General features: G+C 33.7%; 1 protein-coding gene across 1 annotated transcript; it reads right to left on the minus strand.

The window, feature by feature from the left end:
• Nucleotides 1-2,563: 2,563 nt before the first annotated feature.
• On the minus strand, nucleotides 2,564-25,333 carry LOC106111267 (leucine-rich repeat-containing protein 24-like). Its single transcript, XM_013293295.1, has 2 exons — nucleotides 25,226-25,333; nucleotides 2,564-4,778 (listed from the first exon to the last, which is right to left on the minus strand). Exon 2 carries the CDS (start codon nucleotides 4,741-4,743, stop codon nucleotides 2,980-2,982), a length of 1,764 nt encoding a protein of 587 aa, XP_013148749.1. The 5' UTR covers nucleotides 4,744-4,778; nucleotides 25,226-25,333; the 3' UTR covers nucleotides 2,564-2,979.
• Nucleotides 25,334-26,499: the final 1,166 nt, after the last annotated feature.

Genomic DNA, 26,499 nt, shown 5'->3' on the forward strand with positions numbered 1-26,499 from the left:
TGATACTATACTGACTGAATTCCCAATCGTACGGTAACATACAAAAATGAACCTCATGCGTGCTCAAATCAGGGATGTCCGCAATGCGGAGACAGCACGTGTCTGTTATTTATGCCGTCGATACGGCCAGCGGGAGTGTACGCGAGGTATTTTACGTTTAACGTACAGAAATAAAGGGAACGTGGAATAACTGCGGATCGAATCATTATCCTTGTTAAACTTTATATTGATATATTTGTATACATAATAATATTTATTTATGTTGCCAGAATTATAACCATGTCCTCTCATAGGGTAAACACAAAAAGCTGGAACACACCTTTAGTTTCAACAGAAAAATAGGACTGTTTAATTGGGTGTTTCCCGTTGGACCGATCGGCTCGTTTGATTGAACGACTAATTGAGAATGTTGTCATATAGGCCCTATCGATGGTGCCAACCGGCCCAACAGTAAACATCTATTTTTTTGAGGCAGTTGACATTGAAGGCGAATAGAGAACTTACTACTTCATACACTCTTTATTATTATTACATAGGTAGTAATTAGGGTCTATAAGACGTAATATTTTTCTGGAATGTTTAGTTTAGTTACTATAGTTTAGTACCTAAAGTTGTAGTATCGCATATATCTAATTGAAAGTAAATATTTAATATTTGTATGCACATAAATTTGTACACATCTCGGTCAATATCCTTCGTACAAAGTTATTAGCGAAAATTCATTCATAATTTATTTTGATTCACGAGTGCTCTTACCAAGTTTCGCTTGGAACTGTACCAAATTGACGTAATTGTCACTTAGCACATTGTTATTAAGGAAATACGTAGCCTCGTTTTCTTTAACTTCAACACGAAATAGCTACTTTAAAAAATATTAAAAATAGGCGAATACCGGTAGAGATAGACTTAGAAAGAGATGGAAGAAATGCGTGAAAAATGATATGATCAAGAAGGGATTGATGACTGAGATGACGGATGATGGATGAAGACGGACTGTAGCCTTCATTTGTGTTTTTTAAATCTATACTATTATAATAAAACGTAAACACACAGTTCTTTGTTGCCTAAGATGTCTGCAATTACAGCATAGTTTTGTAAATTTCTTTTTTTAATAAAATGCCCTACCCTTACGTCACGCTTTAGGCTATACATTTTCACGCCATTAAACTTGGGGGGTAAATATTTGGATAAAAACTCTAATGTGGGAAAGAGATCATAAGTTGCTGCCAACATCAAGGAAGTAAGATTGCCAAGGTTTGTTATGTCATGTCATTTAGACATTTGCTATTGATAATTTGACAAATGCAAACAATAAAATAATTTTTTTATAATTTCACGCGGATGAAGACGCACGGCAACAGCTAGTTACAGATAAAAGAACATTAACTGTATTTTTTAATCAAAAATAAATTTAAAAATCAAGTGTCTCTGTTAAAGACAATATACGACGGAAAACTATCCTTGGGAAAAACATCATTTAACTTAATTTACTTTGTCAATCGAAATGATGAATAATCACACTCACAGTCATTTAAGGGAGACCTTTAAACTGAGTGTAAATAAATTTGAAAACATTTGTATTGATAAAATCAGTTATAAATCGTTGGGGATTTGCCTCCCAAATATGGGGACCTGTATTATGCGTTAGCATTAATCTACGATTTAAGTTATTACTTAATGATTGATATAGTAAGTTATTGTATCAATGTAAATAAGCTAAGACTTTGAAGAAGAAAAATGTTCACATCTGCTACCAATTATCAGAAGACAGGCGTGAAACGGAATGAAATCCAATTTGTAGAACCGCAAGCGAGTGTTGCCATTCTGCGTTTTCAAGTTATTTCAATTTACTGCCCTCAATTTAATGTCAAGTACAGATGTAGGTGTTTCCTAAGTAAATAATAATGTTTGTAAAGAAATAATCGTTATGTAAAATTGTTAAATGCGATTATATAGGTTTAAACCATCAATTTGTATGTTTCTTAAGAATATTAAAATATTTTATGTCTGTGAGGTCGTATTGCCTTGTTTAAACTTGATATTTATTTAAAACTAGCTGTTCCCGTGCGGCTTCATCCGCATGAAATTATGAAAATTTTATTTTATTGTTTACATTTATCAAATTATCAATAGCAAATGTCAAAATGACATGACATGATGTCAAACCATGGCAACCTTGCTTGATGTTGGCAGCAACTTATGGTCTCTTTCACACATTAGGGTTCTTATCTAAAATATTTACCACCTAAGTTTAATGGCGTGAAAATATATAGCCTAAAGCGTGGCGTAAGTGTAGGGCTTTTTATTAAAAAAAATTATTCAAAAATATGCAGTAATTGCTGACATCTTAGGCAACAAAGAAGTGAAGTGAAGAAGTAAGTAGTATAGATAGTAATCGAGTTATATATTTAAACAGGATTGAAAGTGTTGAGAATAAATAAAACCAAATGAAATCGTCTGATTCGTTTATTTTAATAATATTAGCTTTCAAATAAAACGTTTAGAAGCTTATTTTGTTCGACACTAGAAGTGTATAGCTTTAAACATTCATACGCTAGAAAGAGGGTTGAAAATAAGATAAAAGGGTCAGTCTTATATTTGGGAAAATTGTATAATATGAATAAATGATATTTACAAAAGTTGGGAAGACACATATGCGACGTGACTTAAAGAAATATCTAAGAAACAAACAGATAAAGATCGAAATCTTTCTCACACCAAACACACTCCATTACAAATAACAAGTAGGTCTTAAGTTATTTTATAGTAAAATTTTTAATTTTAATATTTGATAACAACACTTTACCTCGCGGGATGCCAAACGTCCATTACATTCATTCTCTATTCATCTTTATTTACATTTTAAACGATTAAGACAAAATTATTATAAGTACAATAAAATTGGGAAATAGTCTAATTGACTCAAAAACCGGTACCAGGTCACCTCAGGGCAGAGGGATCCAGTACCAGAACCCTAGGCTAAAGGGAAACGAACTCTGGCGGTGGTGGCGGTAAACTTAAAACTGGTGTCTCACACGGCTCAGGGTTGTCGCAACTTGCGCCGGGCAGCGACCAGGTGGAGCTGCCAGTGGCCGTCACTCTAGGACCCATGTTATCATACGCGGGGGCAGTACAACAAGTTCTACTCCGCCTAGGTAAAGTCGCACCTCCGCTCAGTAGATCAGGATATTTGGTCGGCTCACTTCTTCCTGCAACTTGTACGGAAATAAAAATGTTTCCATACGGCACTGGTACCGCGAATTCCGCTGGTGGCGGAGGAAATACTCCCGGAGTTCCCTCTATCGTAATATGAACTGGATCAAATCCACAACCTCTCGGCTGATCGTTATCAACAGATAGGGAACGTTCAGTGAGCTCGAAGTCACAAGGGGACGCCATATCAGCTATAGACCGGTCGCAGCTCACAACGACTGACGCATCTATTAGACGTTTCTCCTGGTCCATAAAGCTTCTACTGGGTGGCACAGATCGTCTTCTAAGATGCCAACAAGCGACTGCGGCGATAAAACCTAGAGCCGCCAGCGCAACTAGTGCACCAAAAACTACTCCTAAAAGTTGGGGTATACCCGGCGCGGTGCGAGCCGTTGCCGTTTGAGACCGAGGTAGGACCAGACTTATCACAGCTCTGGCCTCTCCCGCCGTACTCTTTGCTACACAAGTCCATTCTCCAGCAACACTAGAAGTTATATTTAACAATGTTATATTAACCCACCTTACACTACCAGGCACTCTATCTTCTGAAATGTCATTTTCTACTGTCGTATCGGTTTCTTCCATATCGCAATCTATCGTACTGTTGCGTATATTCATACCGTCAAATAACCAAGTCACTTGCGGCTTTGGGATACCATGTATCCAGCAACCAAACGTGACCGCGAATCCGACCTCCGCTCTCACAACCAGTGTACTCGATCGCACTTCGGGAGCGCACGTCATGTTTTCGCTAGGAACATTTCGCCATTTATTTCCAGCCTGACTCGGTGGCTCCGTACATAATAGGTCTTCCGTACCCAATTTACTATCTAAGAACCAATCTCGAAATTCCCCTAACCGACAGTCGCATCGCCAGGGATTCCCCGACAGTGACATCGTCTTTAAAGCTGGCAACGAAAACGTTATCAATCGCAGGAATGTTAGTTGATTTCTCCGTAAATCTATAGTTTCTAGTGATCGTAAATTTCTCAAAGCTTTCGTGTGTATTGTCCGAAGTCGGCAGCCATCTAGTAATAACATTCGGAGATGCGGTAGCGGCGGGAACTGGTCAGAGATCAAATTGGTCAAAGGATTATTACTGAGAACCACCAATCGAAGCCGTTCGTTACCTCTGAATATATCTCTTGGTAAAACAGCTAAATCGTTGTCAGCTAGGTCCACTTCGATCAATATTCTCAATTCTAGAAAAGCATCCGCGTTTATTGAACGTAATTTTGTCGCTTTCAGATTTATTCGTTGTAGATTAAGTAAGCCGATATTCGAGAAAACTCCTTGCGGTAGATTCCTGAGCGGATTGTCGTGTAGGTCGAGGACCTGGATGTCGGATGAGAGAGCCGGTGGTCTGCGCAGGTCTCCAGACGCGCAGGTGGCGGTCTTCTTGCCGGAGGACCACTTACAGCGACAAGTTGCGATGTGGGCGCAGTCGAGCCAGTCGCTGGCCGTCCTCGCGGTGCAAGTCGTGAAGATAACTATCCAATACCATCTGGCCCACGACACGCGCATACTCATCTCATTTCGGATTTGTGTTTACATCTGCCGACTGCCTGAAACAACAAGGAAAACGTTAATCACAGCATTAAAAACGATACGAAAATACAATATGCTTTATTCATCGAATCTGCTTTTATTTAATGTTACATTACGATCTTCTATTCTTTTATGAGACAGTTACGTTACTGTTACGACTGTTTCTAGTTACATTGAATCACAATTCCGTTTCTTTATTACTGGTTTCAATCGTAAACACATTAGAAATTAGGTTATGTCTGCGATATTGAAATGATGAATGTTACAAACATGTACAATGGTCAGCTAGTTTTGAAAGCCTAGGCAATAAATATTTAGGTTATATGTCGGGTTGGAACTTTTGTACCATGATTGATTTATAGCCACATTAACATATTATGTTAAACTTTAACATCAATGATACAGTAAATCTTCCAATATAAGGTTTGGGAAGATATTTTGTGAATATCTATTCAAATTTTCTTATAACTTTGTAAGCACTTTGTCTAGAGTGCATCACTTTGTGTCTAAAAGCGCTCGAAATTCTTGAAATAAAGTAGTTTTGGAAAATTCCATCCTATTGCTAGAAATACTAATACACTGATATGCTTCTGATATCATAATTACAACAAAAAAGCGTGGACAATAAATAAAATTAGATAAATTAGATTAATTGAAAAAAAAAATAATAGCTAAAAGGAACCTACATAGGTTACAAGAACACATGTTCTTCCAGACTATTTTCTACATATATGGCAAATTTTATCGAAATCCGATCAACAGTTTAGGCTACAAACTCTAAAAAACGTCCATCTAAGCTTTCGCATTTACTGTATGTAACGCTAGCTTTCGCCCGCGACTTCGTCCGTGTGGTATTAAAAAAACAAAAGTGAGTAGTCTATGTGTTCTTCCAGACTATGGTCTCCATAATTTTATCAAAATCCGTTCAGCAGTTTAAGCTACATCCATCCATCCATCTAAACTATAACATTAATAATATTAGTAAAATAAGAGTCGTATAATTTTTATTGTTACATAAATTGCAAGCGATTGAAAGTTTTTTTCCACCTTCGCCACAAACGAAGTCCGCTCGCTTAGTTTTCTATGAAATAACTCCGGCTAAAGCGTTGGAAAACTGAATAGGGAAATCTTTTCACGGCTCGAGATGTGAGAAAATTTCCACAACATACGAGGGGCGAATAAAAAGTTCGCAGCCGAGATACTTAAATGGGGGGAATGAAACTTCAATTTTAATTTAACTTTAATGTCTACTCGCTTTTTGCCTCATTTATATTCGAGTTCTAGTTAAGATTTATCATTAAAGCTTCATTAGCTATTACGATTTACAAAATTACTGCAGGGGTTGTAGTTTTATGTGACACCAGATTTTGCCCGCGACTACATCCGCACGGAATAAAAAAAAACAAAACCAAGTAGCCTATGTTTTCTTCCAGACTATCCTCTACATCTGTACCAAATTTAATCTAGATTCCTTCAGCCGTTAAGGCTACAAACTCTAACAAACATCCATCCATTTATCTAAATTTTCGCATTTATAAAATTAGTAATTACAGTAAAATTAATTATTTTAAACGATGACTAAATAATCCTGTACAAAGTCTATACCAATATTACAAAGAGAAAGGTTTGTGAACTTGTCTATGAATCGAAATAACTCAAAAACTATTGGGCAGATTTTAAAAATTCTTTCACCATTTAAAAGCTACTTTATCACTTAGTAACATATCCCATTTTTACTATTTTTTTTATCCAACATAGACGAAGTCGCGATCAAGAATTAGTCATTGATAAAATTTAGCACTTCCTTTCTTTAGAAAGTCTTGCATTCAGCGAAATTTATTATTTTAACTACTACTTCATTATTATAACTAAGCGTTAGTAAATAGTTAACAAATTCTCTTGAATGTTGTCACGTTGTAACAGAAATAACCTTTTTTTGAAAGTAGCGCCAGTGGTGGAGAAATTGAGAAGCAAAAGGTTAGCGTGGTATGGACATGTTATTCGACTAGACTATGGGGACATAAACCAGAAAGTGTTAAGATTGAATGTAGGTGGCTACAAAGGTAGAGGAAGACCGAAGAAAGTATGGTTGGATTGTGTGAAAGAGGATATTCTTAAGAAAGGTTTGGATTCAGATATGACGGCTGATAGAGATGTATGGAGCAGCACATACTGTGCCGACCCTCCGCAAGGGGAAAGGCAAGTGGATGATAAGCGTAATAAATGTTGAGGTAACAATTTTGTTATAATAAAAATAACAGTTACTATAGGTCCGTAATATAAAAATATTGCTTTTAGATAAAAAAACATAAACATGATACCTAATTAAACTAACATCAAAGAAAAACGTAATTGTCGTTAACAAGCTTTCAATAACTAATTCTGAGAGTTCTATTTTATGACAGTAATTTCGTATAATTATCCACGAAATTACTTGAAATGGCCCCATATACCAAATACCGTCGGCAACAGTGAACTTTGCCAAGTTTTTTAAGCAGCAGTAAGTTCAAAGTTACCGCAACTTGACTTGTCTTTTACCTAAGTTATGTGGTTGAGTCAACATTTTATGTAACACTTCGAACTCTTTTATGAAAGGTGCACACTTTATTTCTATTATAAATTTCTCCAACCCCGTTTACATTTAAATCTGCATTTTTCATACATTTTATTTTTAAACCTAAAAAAATACAACAAAATCTAAATAAGGACAATTTCTTCGAGACTTTACGTATAAATTAATTTAAACAAATTAAAAAAGCATATTTCTCTATATAAAGTTACTTAATCAGTTCAGGTTTTAAATCTTCATTTAATATTTAAACTAGCTTTCGGACGCGACGCCGCCCGCGTTGAATTAAATAAAAACAAAAGTAATTAGTAATGTGTTCTTCCATACTATCCTTTACATCTGTGCCAAATTTCATATAAATCCGTTCATCAGTTCAGGTTACAAACTCTAACATTTCTCGCGTATGAACCCTAATCACATGTGTACTCCAGACTTTGTTTTATATCTGCGCCAAATTTCATTAAGATGTGTTGAACCGTTGCAGAATGATCGAGTAAACATTACAAACTAAATCAATGAATCCCACGGGAACCTTAACTATTCCCGGGATAAAATGTACCCTATGTGTTCTTTCAGACTATGCTCTAAACCTGTACCAAATTTCATGGAGATCCGTTCAGCTGTTTAGGCTACAAACGCTAACAAACATCCATCCATCGTAACTTTCGCATTTATAATATTTATATGAATGCTTGAATGAATGCTTTCGCCCGCGACTCCGTCCGCGTGGAATTAAAAAAAAGAAAACTAAGTAGCCTATTTGTTCTTCCAGACTATCCTCTATATTTATGCTAAATTTCATCGAAATTCGTTCAGCCGTTTTAGCTACACAGTCTAACAAACATCCATCCATCCATCCATCTAAACTTTCGCATTTATAATATTAGTATGATGATGATTAACTCGTCAGTCATTTAGGTTAATCAAGTATACGCAATAAACAAGTGACATTTAACATTTCCGCATGCCGCAATTGTATGTAATAGTGTCGGTTCTTGCGCAATGCCTAATGCGCATAGAATTAGTTCCAGTTTGGCAGACGGCCATCTTTTGCGCTATTCCGGGCGACGACCTCTTTTAATTCGACGTCTTCCTACAACGAAAACAATACGATTTGTAACAAGAAACAATCGATGTTTGACTTGGATTACCTTACTATGTTGTAGACAAAAATATTTCCATCCCATTCTTTCTCTTTGAAAAAAAGAGATGACATTTTTTTCGTGAAATGTAACTGAGATACATACGAGTTTTGAAACGAGATTTTATCAATGAAGAGTTTTATGATAAATCTAATTTGGAAAAGGAATTTGACATTATTTTAAATTAAGACTGGCCGCTTAACCTTACTTGAGAGAAAAAAATAAAAAGATTATTTACTTACATGTGTGTAAGAAACTTGGTTTAAGAAAGATAAGGCAAAAAAAATTAGTAAAACATTTTTTGAGTATATTTGTATATACATACAGTAAAATATCTTATTTCTTCTATTGATTTGTAATTTACCATGGAAAGAAATTAACAATTATTCGTTTTTACAGCGCGCACACCTTTGACTATCGCATAACTGTGCACTTTGATTCCTAAAAGCTTATATGGAGGTACACATACTATATATTAGAGTAAGTTTGAAAGTAGCGCCAGTGGTGGATTGAGAAGCAAAAGGTTAGCATGGTATGGACATGTTATATGACGAGACGATGGAGACATAAACCAGAAAGTGTTAAGAATGAATGTGGATGGCTACAAAGGAAGAGGAAGACCGAAGAAAGTATGGATGGATTGTATGAAAGAGGATATGCTTAAGAAAGGAGTGGATTCAGATATGACGGCTGATAGAGATGTATGGAGCAGCACATACTGTGCCGACCCTCCATAAGGGATAAGGGCAAGTTGATGATGAGTTGATGATGGAGGTACACACACTACTCGATTTTTAGTTGTGCAACTAAGCAGTTGAATGGTCTGCGAAACAATCGACAATCGAAAAACAACCGCCCGCTCTTAGACCATTCGTAGTCGTATCCTTTTATACTATTTTAATATCATTATTTTCAAACTGTATGAGTCTTTATAAATGAAGTACCAGGAGCACATGACATTGGAGTATTTTCTTTTCCTTAATTAAGGATCTTGCATACGTCATCAATCGTAAGGACGGGGAGTTCCTTCATCTATCATTACGTCACGAACTGCGAGCACAGACAAAAAATTCACCGTATACCTGGTCAATAAAAGTTCACTATTATTTTGAGATATAGATTGTATATCTATCTTCTATCTATATATATACATATAATAAAATTGGAGTGTCTGTTTGTAATATCAAAAGAAAAATTTAAAATTTCTGAAGGATAATGTATTTGCGTTGCTGATAACGAAAATATCATTTCAATTTTTTTTGTCTGTCTGTCTGTATGTCTGCAAGCCGCGTTTCTTCTGGGCAATCTCCGAAATGGCTGAGCCGATTTAGACCGGACTTTCACTGTAAGATAGCTACATAGACGGGCATATTATAGGCTACTTTTTATCTTAATATAGCGTGGATGAAGTCGCGGGCACCAGCTAGTTAGATATTTAAAGAGTTGTGTATCTTCACAAATCTTTTGTATATAAATACGAGAGAGCAAAGATTTGTTACAGTCTTCTATCGACAAAGGGAAACTATTAATCTTCTTTACTTTATTTTTAGTGGCCACGTTTTTTGTATCTTTTCTATTCGTCTTGGTTTTATCTTTCAACTAGCTTTCGCCTGCGACTCCGTCTGCGTAAAAATAAGAAACAAAAGTGGGTGGCTTATTTGTTCTTCCAGACCAAATTTTATCGTAATCCTTTCAGCGGTTTAGGCTATAAACTCTAACAAACATCTATCCATCCATTTAGACATTCGCAATTATAATAATTACTAGTATGATTAGTGAGATTTATTTTTATGTGGCTTATGAAAGCCAAAAAACTGGTTTCCATTAAAAATATCCGCCCGTCGTGTGCTGTTTTAAAATCCGAAATGTACTTATAATTGAAAATTCAATGTCAAGATTCAAGTAATTTTCTGAAGGGATTCTTTATACAAACTTTTATCCTAGTTTTAGAGTGTAAATTCTTTGAAAAAAATAATACTCGAATATTTTTTAAATAGACTAATATATTTAAAAATAGCCCTATCTATAGAAGTAAAAGGTCTTACTAATATTATAAATGTGAAAGTTTAGATGGATGTTTGTTAGTGTTTGTAACCTAAAATGCTGAATCCATGTCGATGAAATTAAAAATAATTAATTTCTTAAATTACAATATAATTTTAAACATTAAAGCATTGTTAAATGAAGTTATTTCAGATAAGGTATTGTTGTATTCACATAAAAGCATATTCGTATCATAAATAAATTAACTTTCATAGTTCCCTCGGGAACACAATAAAACAGAATGTAAAGTTATTCCATTGTTTGTCTCTCAGAGTCATTGTTTTTACTTGTATTAAACAAGGTTACATTACTCTTTGAACTATAGAATAAAAATTGTTTCGTAACTTTTTATATTTATACAACAAATTATTTTAAAACTAAACTAAAATGAATTATTTGAAAATCAAAATTTGTAAACTAAACAACTACACGTAACACAGAGAGTTACAACAAAAACAACACTCATAAATGTTACAAAAACTCAGCCGAACCTGACTTTAAGTACTCTAAGCTTTGATAAGTTGTAACTTACAAAGGAGCACTGGGAACGGTGAAATCTAAGCATTTTTTGCTTACTTAAGTACTCTTTGACGATACTGATCAAAGTCTCGACCGCAACCTTGCAAGTCGCCGTCTCTACAAGCCTTTCTTTACCCTACCCTAAGAAGCGTTATATTATGTACTAGTAATAAATAATACTAGCTTTTTTATAGCTACAGTAATATTAAAATGTATCATGTAATTTATAATGGTCTATATCTATATTTATATGTAATCTAACTTCTAACTAATATTATAAATGCGAAAGTTTAGATGGATGGATGTTTGTTAGAGTTTGTAGCCTAAACCGCTGAATGGATTTGGGTGAAATTTGGTATAGATGTAGAGAATAGTGTGGAAGAACACATAGGCTACTCACTTTTGTTTATTTTTAATTCCACGCAGACGGAGCCGCTAGCGAAAGCTAGTAATATTATAAAGAGAAGATTTGTATTGTTATATTTATTTAAATAATTCAAAAACTACTGCGCCGATTTTAAAAATTCTTTCACCATTACATAGGTAATTTATCTGTAACATATTTTATTATTATTATTTAATTTCACACAGACAAAGTCGCGAGCAACAACTAGTTTTTTTGTATTTTAAAAGATAGTTATGCCTATGTATTTATTAAGTAAAATCTAATCTGTATTAAAAATTTAATACAACCAGGCTACAACGGAATAATTTATACAAAAAAAAATATAAAGATTCAATCTCCAAATTCGTAGGCGTCCAATCGGCCAGTAATTTATAGTCTTCATAAAATCAATTACCTAATAATACGTTTTTATTACGTTTTAATGAAAACATAATTACATTTTCCTTATAAAAATGGCACTGCTTCAAATTAAGGATCGAATTGAAGAGACTCCCTGAGGGATGGTTCAGACTTGGTCGAATTAATTCAATAATTACATCACGTAGCGGTCTGTCTTAACATACTGGAGGAAAATTAAAGGACCTCGGTGACGTGACATGCTTTAATTCTAAAACACTTTCGTTAACTTAATTTATATCTACAAATTGTTTTCTTTATTACAAAACTTGATTTACTTCTTAGGGTATTTTGACCATGTTCTTCTCTGAAATTCACTCCGGTAACTAGCTGTTGCCCGCGACTTCGTCCACGCAATATTGTGATAAAAAGTAGCCTATAATATAGTCTATGTCAGCTACCCTTTCGGAGTTTTGCCGTTACTGCCGTTTCGGAGATTACCCGGAAAAAAGGCGGCTTGCGGACATACAGACAGACAGACAAAAAAAAAATTAAGTGCGATTTTCGTTAGCAGCAACATAAATTCTTCCCGAAATCTGTTTTTTTTCTTTTGATATTACAGACATACATGTATACATAGATAGAAGATATATAAAGTTAGTTGAATGTCAAAAACTGACTCTAAAGTCTGAAACATAAGGTGCATAATACATAGTATAGATAAATACACAATCGTATTGGATACATTTAAGATACAATTTCTCTACAAGTATTTCCCAATAAATAGAATTGTTACGTTCTTGCTTTGTTGCCAGATTATCCCTTGTTTGTCCTAACGGAATTTTGTGGAATAAAATTAATTATTTTCGACCAACTTTAAATGTAGATCGTGTTTGTGTTTCTGATTGAAAATAAATAGTATCAGATATCAAAATTTTGTTTGGATTTTGTTACTATTCTTTGTCTATCTTACTAATATTATAAATGCGAAAGTTTTGATGAATGGATGGATGTTTGTCAGAGTTTGTAGCCTAAACGACTGAACGAATCTCGATGAAATTTGGCATAGACGTAGTAGATAATGTGGAAGAACACGTAGGCTACTCAGTTATGATTCTTTTAGTTTCACGCGTACGGAGTCGCGGGCAAAAGCTAGTACTAATACGAAGAGGAAAGATTTGTATTTTTGTATGAATTCGATTTATGTAAAATACTAGGCCAATTTTAAAAATTCATTCACCATCAGAAAGGTAATTTATCTGTGAGTAACATGGGCTACATTTTTATTATTATATTTTATTTTCGCGGTCAAAACGCGAGCAACAGCTAGTATGTTTATATATAGTCTTGAGGTCATCACATCGTTCTATTTTCTGTCATCTAGATTACCATTATATATTTTACCATTACCAGAAATATCCAATTAGACAGTCAGTAGCTCAAACTACGTGTTAATAATAAAACATCCATTAACGGTGTATCATTTGTCGTAAAAACAGATTTAAAAGAAGCGCAATATTGGTTATTGTTCCGCGTTTTAATGCGTTTAAAATTATCAAACGACTATACCTTTAACGGTACACTGCAAGATGTAATACCACGACCACACAGAAGACAGGCGTGAAGTGAAAACAATTCCGTGTTTCGTCTGACGAGTGTGGTGCCGGAGGCCTAATTTTAGTTCCTTTCCCTTTCCACCCTTTCTTAAGAGGAAAGTATGGGAAGGAAAAGTGAATTTGACGGTGGCGGAGACGCATGTCCTTTCTGTGCGTCTCCTCCTCTGTCAATTAAGGTTAGGCAACGCATCTGCAATTGCGGATGTCTTTGGGCAGCGGTCGCTTTCCATTTCGGTGGATTCGGGTGACCGCTTGCTCGTTTGCCACCTTATATTATAAAAAAAATTACGTTATCTATGTTCGATCTTCTCTTTTCTTTTGTCTTTTGTTTTTGACAAGTCGTTGACAATGTATGAAGATTAAATGATTAAAAGAAAGGGTATGATGGGCTTACAAGGTTATTGTAAAGCAGATAATTGCATGTCATATAATTGTATTATTGTAATCACATTTGCATCTGTTTCAATCCGATGCTAATGCCCTTGGAACTAGTTCCAGTTTGTTTTTCTTTGTACCAGGCAGCTGGATTAACCTACTGTCACAATATATAGTTCTATACGTAAACAAATTGAAGATTCAAACGCTGTTCAAGCAAAATAAGCATTTTTATGAATCAAATTGTATCTTGGATACATCAAGAAGGTGGTGTGTGTAAAAATTAAACTGTCAGAAATATAGATAAACGAGCTGTTGCCCGCGACTTCGTCCGCGTGGTATTAGAAAATATACGAACTATATAAATAACAAAAAGTTACCTATCCCTCGGGAACCGGACATTTCTCGGGGATGAACCTCATCCCATGTGTACTCCAGACTTTGTTTTATATCTGTGCCAAATTTCAAAAGGATATGTTGAACCGTTGCAGAATGATCGAGTAAACATTAAAAAAGTTAATTAACGAATCCCACAGGAACCGTAACTATTCCCGGGATAAAAAGTACCCTATGTGTTCTTCCAGACTATGCTCTAAACGTGTGCCAATTTTCATGGAGATCCGTTCAGCCGTTTAAGCTACAAACGCTAACAAACATCCATCCATCCATTCATCTAAACTTTCGCATTTATAATATTAGTGTTAGTAAGAAGTAAGATAAGATTATAAATAACTAGCTGTTCCCGTGCGGCTTCATCCGCATGTAATTATAAAAATGTCATTTTATTATTCATTTTTGTCAAATTCTCAATTGCAAATGTCAAAATGACATGACATGATGTCAAACCATGGCAACCTTGCTTTCTTGATGTTGGCAACAACTTATGGTCTCTTTCCCACATAAGGGTTTTTATCCAAAATATTTTCCCTAAGTTTAACGGCGTAAAAATATACAACCTAAAGCATGACGTAAGTGTAGGTCTTTTTATTAAAAAAGGAATTATTCAAAAATATGGTGTAATTGCTGACATCTTAGGCAACAAAGAAGTGTTTGTTTACGCTTTATTATAACAGTATAGATTAAAGAAATTCGTAATTTAACTCGTTTAATATTATTTTTATCAAAATAAAAACGTCTTTTTTGTCTTCGGATTAGATATTTGTCATATCGCAGACAAAGGCTTGCTTTGTCGCCTCTTGTCTTTGTTTCGAATTCCACTTGTACGTTGGAAGTATTTTTAAATGTTTTGTTCCTCTGGTGCCAAAGCTTTGTAAAAAAACAGATATCTTTTCAGATACTTTTTGTAAAGATAGAATTAGGGAAGAAGCTTATATGAAATAGAAATTAGAAATAACTTATTAAAAACAAAGTTTGAACCGTACAATTGCATTTATACTAATTTAAAACTTATTATAATTGGTACTTTTGTAACCTATAATCAAGAAATACATTTGTAATTTATGGTTAGTACGTTAAATATGGTCAACGATCATATAATGTTAAGAATAACTTTAATTATGAGTGTGGAGGTACACCGGTAGGGATAGGCTTAGTAAAAGATGGATAGCTTGAAAGGCGACATGATCAAGAAGTATATTACAGGAAGTTTGAGAGTAGCCCCAGTGGTCGAGAAAATACTGAGTAAAAATTAGAGTGGTATGGGCATGTTATGAGAAGGGATGAATGTCATGTAACAAGAAGGACGTTAGTTATGAATGTGGAGGTACACCGGTAGAGGTAGACGTAGAAAGAGATGGATGGATTGCGTGAAAGGTGACATGATTAAGAAGGGAGTGATGACTGAGATGACGGATGGTAGAATGCTTTGGAGGACGAAAACCCGGAGCGTCGACCCTACGGGAGTAGGATAGGGCAGGGGAGATGGTGATGATGATCAAGAAGGTCATGACGACATGACATGAACAATAAAGAAATTACATAACTAAACGGAATTATTGTATAAAAAAACATAAAATTGTGGCAATAGGTAGCCAGAACAGCATATTCAGGAGGAACTAAGCCGTTCCTGCGGTGATTTTCAGCTGGCTCCTTCGCAATGATGTATGGAAGATGATTGTGTTGAGATTACGTAGGAAAAAAGTTAACATAAAAACAATAAATGATATTGTCTTCAATTACAAGAATTCTATAACAATGAATTTGCTTAAATAATGCAATATAAGACTTTAAAAAAAGACAATTTTCTCGAACATTCTTTTAACGAAGTGAGAATCATTGACCAGTGTATTGGAGCTTAAAAGGAAATTTATTGTAGTCTATAAAACTAGATTTATTTAGAGCTACAATACGACCTAGGTTATTTAGAACTAGATCAGACGCTTTTTTTGTTTTCTAATATTGTACAAAATTAAAAATAAAATCTCGTGGTATAAAAAAGAACTTTTTTCTACAAACAAATGCAATATTATAAAGAGGAAAGTTTTGTATTTTTCTATGTTATGTATCAACTCGAAAACTACCGGATCGTATTCAAAAAACATCTTACCAATTTACATTATGACTTATTATAATAATAATAATAATAATAAACTTTATTTCAAGCTACACTTTTTTTGCTCATAGTTTGTTAGTAATAGAAAAAACTTAATACCTATGTTAGTCACACATACATCCAAATGTTATTCTAAACTGTACAATTATCGCTTGCCACGTGCAGCTTTATGCAGTGATTGATATATGCACAATCCAGTCTGCTGGCAATCATATGTAGAATGGCGTTGGGGCTGGCTCGCACCCTGCGCACCAGGGATGCGCATCTTTTACGCATAGTGGCATAGAAGCAATCGACGCGCGCTTCTGCAAACATCCCTGATGCGCTGCAGAATCGAGGCAGCCCCAACAGCACTCTGAAAGCATTATTGTACTGAACGCGAAGGGTGTTGTAGGATTTTTGCTTGTAGCTCGCCCACAGGCTACTCGCGTAGAAGCTCGTACAGTAAGCTCTAAATAGAGTGATTTTAACCTCTTTCGAGCAGCGAGCAAACCTGCGAGCGATCATATTGGCCCTCACCGACAACGCCCTGCGCTCCCTCTCAATGTCACCGTCGTCTTTGAGATCAGTGGTAATGATGTGCCCTAGGTACTTAAACTGGTATACCCTGCTTAAAATCGATCCGCAGAGTTTAATGTCCGGTATAGAATAAGTGTAACTATTTTTACCACCTTTCTCAAATATCATGTACTCGCTTTTCTTTACATTATAGATTAATCCGTGGCATATTGGCATGCCTAAATTGATTTCTAGGTTAGCTGTTGCTCGCGACTTCTTCCACGCAATATTAAGATAAAAAGTAGCCTATAATATGTCCATCTAGATATTTTTCTAACGCCTTTGATTTTTTTCCTGTGCCCTTATTGTATTATCATAGGGGTTTTAAGATTATTCATTAATTATAAAACACCCTATATATTCATATTCATAGCATACATATGAACGAATAAATGCGTATAAAATTTTGTCAATCTTTTTATTTAGAGATATTTTTGAAGCTGACTGTACATGTTAACTGGAATAATCTAATGACAACTATTCATAATCCACTTGCCCTTATCCCTTATGGAGGGTCGGCACAGTATGTGCTGCTCCATACATCTCTATCAGCCGTCATATCTGAATCCACTCCTTTCTTAAGCATATCCTCTTTCACACAATCCATCCTCACTTTCTTCGGTCTTACTCTTCCTTTGTAGCCACATTCAATCTTAACACTTTCTGGTTTATGTCCCCATCATTTCGTCGCATAACATGTCCATACCACGCTAATGACAACTATTAGTTGGGTTAAAAGGTTATACGTGTAAATACTGCTAACATTACGATGAATATGTTCACTATTAACAGGCTCCATTAAACTTGAAAGCTAAGTTAATTTGACTTGCGTTGAAAATTGCGACTCAACGCTTTCCATTACACGAACATTATCTCTCGAATTGGTTCTAAAATTCTTGCTTTCCATTTTAAATCCGAATGCGGAGCTTTTACTGCTAATGTTATCGAATAATGTTGAGCTTTGATAGTGGAAAGTTCAAAGGATGTTTTACTATTCTATTGGTTTCAAATAAGATTACAACTGCATTTGTTACAATAAGAATACCGAAGAAAGTATGTATGGATTGTGTTTTTTTATAACATAAGGTGGCAAACGAGCAAGCGGCCACCTGAATCCGTCAAAATGGCGAAGCGGCTGCTACCCATAGACATCCACAGTTGCGGATGCGTTGCCTACCCTTATCCGACGGAGGAGGAGACGCACATGAAGAGGATATTTCCACTTCCTATGCACCTCCTCCACCGTCAAATCCACTTCCTCTTCCCATTCTTCTCTTATAAGAAAAGGGTGATAAAGAGAAAGGGACTTAAATTAGGCCTCCGGTACCACACTCATCAGACGAAACACGGAATTGCTGCCATTTCACGCCTGTCTTCTGTGTGGTCGTGGTATTACTCCGGGCGAGCCGGCCCATTCGTGCTAAGATGTTAAAGCGGACTCTACCATAGGTTTGTGTGAAAGAGAATATGTATAAGAAGGGAATGGATTCAGATATGACGGCCGATAGAAATGTATGGAAGAGCAGCACACATGTGCTTATCCTCAGTAGGGACATAGATAACTTAAAGAAATCCTTGCCAAGTTAAATTATCTAAACTAATATCGTAAAGAGGAAATATTTGTTTTTTTTTTGTATGGATTAAAATAACTCAAAAACTTCTGGGTCGATTTCAAAAATTCTTTCACTATTAAAAAGCTACGTTATCAGTGAGTAACATTGGCTATGTTCTTTCTTTTTTTTATACCACGCTGATGAAGTCGAGCAACAGATAGTTAACAATAAAGAAGAAAAGATACAAAATATAAACTAGTTTATAAACTTTTTGCTTAAAAATATTAATTATATTATAATTAACCTAATATTAGGTATAGTATACTTGCGCTTTGTCGCTTTTTTCATAGTTCTTTTGTATAGTCATGTTGTACCTACTTCGCTTTAAAACCTAGTTTCTCTAGTTCATTATTCTTATTTGTAATTATGTATTTAGTTTTAAGCTATTTGGTGAACCTTATAATGTAATAAAATAAAAGAAATAAATAAAATAAAAATTCACAAAGGTAATAAAACACAGCATTGAATTGATTAAATCTCATTTTAGTGTACAACCGAAATGACGTACAAACACGCATTCTTTTTCATCATATTCTATTAACCCATTTCCGACAACTAGGTTAATGGCTTAAGCGCGCCTAAAAAAGACGCGTCAGGTGACCTTTAACAAGAAAAATATCGCATGCTAATAATAAGCTCTTAAATAACCTTTCTCTAGATGTAATTTAGACAGACATTTTGAATCTGCAACAACAATTTAATTCACACTTAATCCAAATAACTCAATCATACGTCATCTCAGTCTTCACTCCCTTCTTAATCATGTCACCTTTCATTCAGTCATTCTTTTTCTAGGTCCACTTCTACCGGTGTACCTCCACACTTGTAACTATTGTTCTTCTTGTTACAAACGATTCACCCCTCATAATAACATGTCCATAACAATTTAAATAATTCTAACAATTTATTTCATACAAAATTGAGATGTATGGAAACTACATACTTTCTGCGCCGACCATTCATAGGGAAAAGGGTAGGTTGATGATGAAAGTTGCCTTCCTTGGGTTGTTTGTTATGCTTATTCTGGCTTCGTTGGACATTAATTTCTACGCATTGGAGTATAAGAAACAAATAAATTATGCAAAAAGAGAAGTGGTATTATTTTTATGGTAACTAAAGAATCAAAAATTATTAAATCTGTGTGATTTAATTCACGATTGTCTTCTCTAGAATCTTCGAATCTATTATTTAAACTACGGCACCTTTCTTGCGTATAATCTGTCTATATTTCGATTTTTTATTTCGTCTGAAATTATGGCTAGTAATTAAATTAATAATATCTCAACTAACTTAGAATTATTTACATATAATTTATATTCACCTTTGTGTCTGTAGAAACGCAGCTATAATTATCCAGCGCGTTTTATTCTAGTGTCTGTTTTAAAAATTACATTCATAAAATAATACTCTGAGATGAAATATTTTAATAAAGATGCATTCTCTTAAAAACATATTTCATTCACACAAAATGAATACAGAAAAGGTTTAAAATTTTCACGTTACTTTAAAGCTCTGGGTTAAACTTAATTTGGAGAATTAAAGCTACAATTACTTAGCTTGAAAAGGGTATATTTTAAATTATTCTCTGACCTATTCATAACATTAAAATCTTTTTATATATGAAAACATTTTGTTAAGAATTTCATACAAAAACCCATATCCAGTTCATTACATCTTAAATATCTTAAAAGGGTTCAAAAAACGCTTTCTCCTATCTTTTCTCAACGCGGAAAATATTGATGAACCCGCTTATAAAAGTAAACAGGGTATTGCAGTATACCAAAATAACAACGAAACAGGTCTTTGTAATAATTCAATACTGCGTAATATAAAAGGAATCTTCTGTGTGAAAATGTTCCCGGTATTTTCTATTCTGCCACAATGAATTTCTTACCAAAAGACTAATGGTTTGGTACAGAAAACATCATGCGGTGTTGTAACACCGATATTTAACAATTGAATCGTTTCCAAGTATAATCTTCTAGCTAGCAAGCTGATATATGAATTAGTAAATCCAATAAGTGCAAAGTTTATGAAGACGGAAAGAGGAAATATCCTCTTGCTATCTGTCCCCTTCGTCGAAAGGTAATGCATCGAATGTCAAGGAGCAACGGTCGCTTCGCTAATTCAGCGAATTTCGCTACTTGTTCCATTGCCACCTTATGATATAAACAAGAAAGGAAAAACATTTGATAACACTACAGAAATTTCCTTGTATTTCGTTAATTCATTTTCATCCAACATGAATATTGCAAAATGTCACAGTTCCATTCTATATTTCTATAAAAAATGTTGATATTTTATTAATCGAAAATTATTCATAACTCCAATAATGTAAACGAATGAATTTAAAAATAACTCGTCCAATAGAGATATCGATTCTTCGATAAAAATACAGTTATCTAAACCAACCGTCGAACGTTATTTGGCCGTTTGCCAGTTTTCAAACATCATAATCTAAGCTCCGCTATATCAAAGAGAAATAATTAACAGCGATAAATCACTTTAGTTTTAAATCGTAAATTGTTTAAATGAAAATAAACATTTCATTTTAAAATAGATGGCGCTGTAAGAGGGTTTACGATTTCGCACATAATTATGTAAACAATGACTTCATGGTCAGAATTTAACAGAAACTTAGTACCAAAGAAACTGGTTTTACTACAATACGAGTAAGTAATATTATTCAATTATTTTATTTGTCCTTTTAATTACGTGTTTATTATTTATTTTTTAATTACTTTGTTGTGTGTGTGTTTATTTTTCTCTTATTCCAAATTGTGTTGAAGTGGTGATAAGATTAAATGTTATTTTATTTTATTTATTTATTTATTTAATATAAAATTAAGACATATGTGCAAATCACACTAAGACGTAAAATTGTAACGTCTTTATTGTATAATTTACAGTCTCAAAAGCGCACAAGCGAGCAAAATTACACACTTATTGTATTTATAATGGGAATGAGAGTCCATGACAGATCCTGTCTCTTAAAAGTCAAAGGTGTAAGAGTATTTAATTTAACTTGAAGTTTTTAAGTTCGGCAAATTTCTATTAAGTTTAGACTTGACAGTACAAGCTACAAACTATAAGCTCTTTAAAGCTTACCTACATGTAACCATTAGGTTATTGGCGCACGTAATTTTCAGTCTCTTCGATGAAGAATCCCTTCCAAGTCTCCGAAGTGTAATGGAGGCTACTTAATTATGTATGCAGCTAAGTTGTGAACGTTAGCCTAATATGCTTCATTTCACATCTCGTAAAACTTACGTTAAGCTAAATTAACATTCATATTAATAATAGTTGATGCTCCCGACTTCGCCCGCGTGAAATTGAAGAAAAAATAATCTATGTTACTCACTGATAACATAGGTTTTAATGGTGAAAGAATTTATAAAATCGACTCAGTAGTTAAGTTATTTCAATACATACAAAAAAAAAAATCTTTACCCCTTATAATATTAGTATAGATAGCTGTTGCTCGCGACTTCGCCCGTGTGAAATTAAAAAAATAATGAAAAATGTAGCCTATTTTACTCACTGGTAACGTAAATTTTATTGATGAAAGAATTTTTAAAATAGGAACAGTAGTTTTTTAGTTATAACCATACATACAAAAGTACAAATTATTCCGCTTTATAATATTAGTATAGATAGCTGTTGCTTGCGACTTCGTCCGTGTGAAATTAAAAAAAAAAACATTAAATAATAGCCTATATTACTCACTGGTAACGTAGCTTTTTAATGGTGAAAGAATTTTTAAAATCTGCTCAGTAGTTTTTGAACTATTTCAATACACATAAAAATACAAACCTTTTCTCTTCATAATATTAGTATAGATAGATTTTATAATGTAATAAACGCATACTATTGTCCCACGAAGTTACATAGTGTTTAGTTAAACATTTTTAACTCTGATCACCCCTGATTTATATAATAGACGTCGAAGTGGTTTATTTCACTACAAATATGTATTACGACACTTCTATCGGTATGTATATTTTATTACTTATTGATTATAATTTAGTAAGCACATAATAATTTTCCAATAACAATAAATTACCTAACAAAAATCAGTGCTGGGCAGTCTCGTCTAAAATCTGTTTGTTTTAGTATGGCCTAGTTTGTAATCTAACTAGTTGTGTAGCGTTCATAATTTTTGTAATTATTTGAATTATTTATGAAGAAATCTTACAAAGTAAAATGAATAACTCGTTTTATTAAAAAACACAGATACAACAAAGTCATCATCGTCAACTTGCCCTTATCCCTTACGGGGGGTCGGCACAGTATGTGCTCCATACATATCTATCAGCCGTCATATCTGAATCCACTCCTTTCTTAAGCATATCCTCTTTCACACAATTCCATTCTTTCTTCGATCTTCCTCTTCCTTTGTAGCCATCCACATTCATTCACACTCAAAACAAAACGTAATATTTTTAAACTGTGTTATTTTGCGTAAAGTATTTCATGATAAATAATTTTGGTAATAAATATTAAAAAAGTACAATTTCCTCTTGCTTTAATAATTAGCCATATTCCTCACTGGTGTTAAACAAAATGGAGGCATAATTATAGAGGGATTTAGATAGCTTTACGTAAATCCTTTGTAATTGGGTATTAAAGAAATCCCTTTTGAAATATTAGTGGGAATAAGCATTTCTAAGAAATCTTTACAATAAAGTCACAATATTAAATATTATATTATTGAATACAGTCTTACAGAATCGTTAACCCATCGTTGCGTTAAGGTAACATAATCAAGGGAGTGATGACTGAGATGATGGATGATAGAGTTCTCTGATGAAAACCTGTTGCGCCGACCCTAAAGGAGTAGGATAAGGGGATGATGATGATACTGATAAATAAACTCATCATCATCATCTCCCCTGCCTTATCCTACTCCCGTAGTGGCGCACCGGGTTTTCGTCCTCCAAAGCACTCTATCATCCGTCATCTCAGTCATCACTCCCTTCTTGATCACGTCACCTTTCACGCAATCCATCCATCTCTTTCTAGGTCTAATAAATAAACTAAAAAATAGATATTTATTTATTTATTTATTTAGCTTTATTAAATTCCATACACAAATGTTACAATATATGTTGTACAATAACATTATCATGCACTTTTTCTCCTATTGTATGGACCCCATTACCGGTAAAAGCCTCCTCCAATTACAGCAGCTTCTATATTTTTTGACATAAAAACATATTTTAGTATGTATTTAGTTAGTATAAAATAGATATAAATACTGATAAATAAACTATAGTCATAAAATATATTTCATCATATTTCATACTAATATAAAATGCCAAGAATGTTTTAATCTGTCTTTCTTCTCGATGTATGAATGATATAGTGTAGATGTCATAGGCTTACTTTTAATTCCACGCAGACAAATTCGGATAATAAAGCTAGTGTCAAATACAGAGACAGACATCAAATGTATCACGTAAATGAAACCCCACGTTACTTTGCTGGAGACCTTTTGTTCTATAAAAGAAACCTTTAGTATGCTTAAATTATATCTACACTTAAGACAGCTTAAGTAACCGTTATGTATGACTATTGTTAAGAAACCGTAAGCAGTAAACGTCGACTAGTTCATTCGTTAAAATTTTAATAAAACTATTTATAAAAAACCTCAATTTTTATTAAATTTAAAACCGAAATCAATTTAATTTGCTTAAGAGCTCGCGTGTTTGTTAAAATGTGGATATGTAAAAATATTTTACTATTTAGTTGGCCGAATGTGGCGTAACAAATTGCCTCTCACGATCAAACGTTGCCTAGTTAAACGGACGAACGCTGGTTTCTTTTCAATCTGTTCGGAACGTATTTTTTCGGTTATGAAATCGGTTTCCAAACATTAAAGGGTATAAAAATTTGGAATCGTATTCGTACACGTACTTTTAAAACCATTTGGATTTCGGTATTTTAAAATGTATTTACGTGGATTGTTGAGTTAAATTGGTGTAAACCTTCGTAAAAAAACGTAAATATTTTATTGCCATACTTTTTAATTGGTAGTTTACTGAATAAAAGCTTTTACAATATTCAATTAATTTAAGTATTCTACATTTGAAAAAAAAGACGAAGCTTATTTAAAAAAAAAACATTAACATTAAAAAGTAACAAGTAAAGTCTAAGGTAAGGTTTACATAGACTATTATTTTTATAGGGGTTATTATATAATTATATAAAATAATAATATGTACTATGGGATACTATTAATGTTTAATCTATAGTTAATAATTATTATAACATTGTAAAATAATGTATATCCTTCCAGAAGCATCGTGTAATTTTTTACGAAAGAAATATCGTATCAAATTAAAAGAAGCCGAGAATTTTTCAGGGCCTTAAAGCACGTTCCTGAAATGTTAAATGTCACGCACATTGTAAAATTATGATAATAGAAACCTTTTGTATACTCAAATATTTAATCATTATTATGATTAGGATAGTAATTATTTTTTTAATTTTAAAATTATTTTAAAAAATATTAAAACCGGTTAAATAAATTGTACACGCAAATTAATAAACTACTTAAAATTATAAAAATAAATTGATTAACACTTCAAAATAAAATGACTAAGTAATAATTTTTAAAACCAAATTATTTATTTTTGAATTTTTACAAAACATTTTGAAAATTTGTATAAATTTCGTAACTATTTACCAAAAGCTTTACTCTTACATCCTTTAAAAGTGATTTAAAAAAAAGTCAACTTTAAAAAAAATACGTAATTAAAAAAAATAAACTCACCATTGAAGGATCCGAAGATACCTATATTATAACACAACACCCCACATTATAGTCAATTATAACTCGCGTACATTTTATTCCACAACACAGTTCATCACAATAGGACGCGACAACGCGTGCGCTCCAGACGGCGAGCAAACTGCTTATGGCAGCCGGGACTGCAACCCTAACCCCCCCACCCCCACCCTCCGCCTAACAGTGTGGCATTCCAGAATTCCCCATAAAAATATTTATTCCGCGACACCGTATTGCGCAATGCATAAATTTTGAACAGCAACTTGTATGCAACAGAAGCGAATCTGTAGTTTTTGTGTTCGAGAATAAAACTCGATTTGTGGTTGCGGGTATTGAGACGAGCTTCGACAGCTACGAATTTTACTACGAAAAACGCTTGCTGGCTAAAAATACTTTTTTTTTAATCCGTTGGATTCTGTATAAAACGTTAAAAAAATATGTGACTAGCTTTCGACCGCGACTCCGTCGTTAATAAAATTAAAAGTTAGTAGCCTATGTCTTCTTCCAGACTAACCTTTACGTCTATACCAAATTTCATCGAAATCTGTTCATCCGTTTATGCTACAAAATGTAACAAACATGATGTGATGAATGAAATTATTATTGTTACAATAGCGTAGTTAATTTAAAACATGTCCTTTCTTGTAGTAGTTAACCAAAGATGCCAGTTTTTAAAACGGCTTTATTTGATAAAAATATTTTCATACATTTAAATACTAAAGCCAGTTAAAATTTTAAGAAAATAAACCTTTTTTTCTTACGCTACCTTTGAACATTTGAAATGGTAAATGTAATTAATTAAACAGCACCTTGGGGGGCGCCCTTTGAAATAGGTGACAAGAAATAATGAGATTTAATTAAAAAGGGAAGTGGCTGCGAATAAAAACGGGTGAAAACCTTGAAACGTACTTCTAATTCTTAATCTTTGTAACACGCGACAAATTCATTTTATGCAAAGGTCAATGCCGGGAAAAGTACAAAATAAAAATGTTTTCGCAACACAAATATATAACACTAGCTTTCGCCCGCGACTCCGTCCGAGAGGAATAAAAAATACAAAAGTAAGTAGCGTATGTGTTCTTGCAGACTATCCTCTACATCTATGCCAAATTTCATCGAAATCCTTCGGCAGTTTAGGCTACAAACTCTAACAAACATCCATCCATCTTAACTTTCGCATTTATAATATTAGTATGATGAAAAGTATGGTTGACACCCACCTTCTTGGGAAATACGTTAATAAAGCATTCAAGAAGATT

The sequence above is a fragment of the Papilio polytes genome, unplaced genomic scaffold (assembly GCF_000836215.1).
Source record: "Papilio polytes unplaced genomic scaffold, Ppol_1.0 DF824382.1, whole genome shotgun sequence".
NCBI classification, from domain to species: Eukaryota; Metazoa; Arthropoda; class Insecta; order Lepidoptera; family Papilionidae; genus Papilio; species Papilio polytes.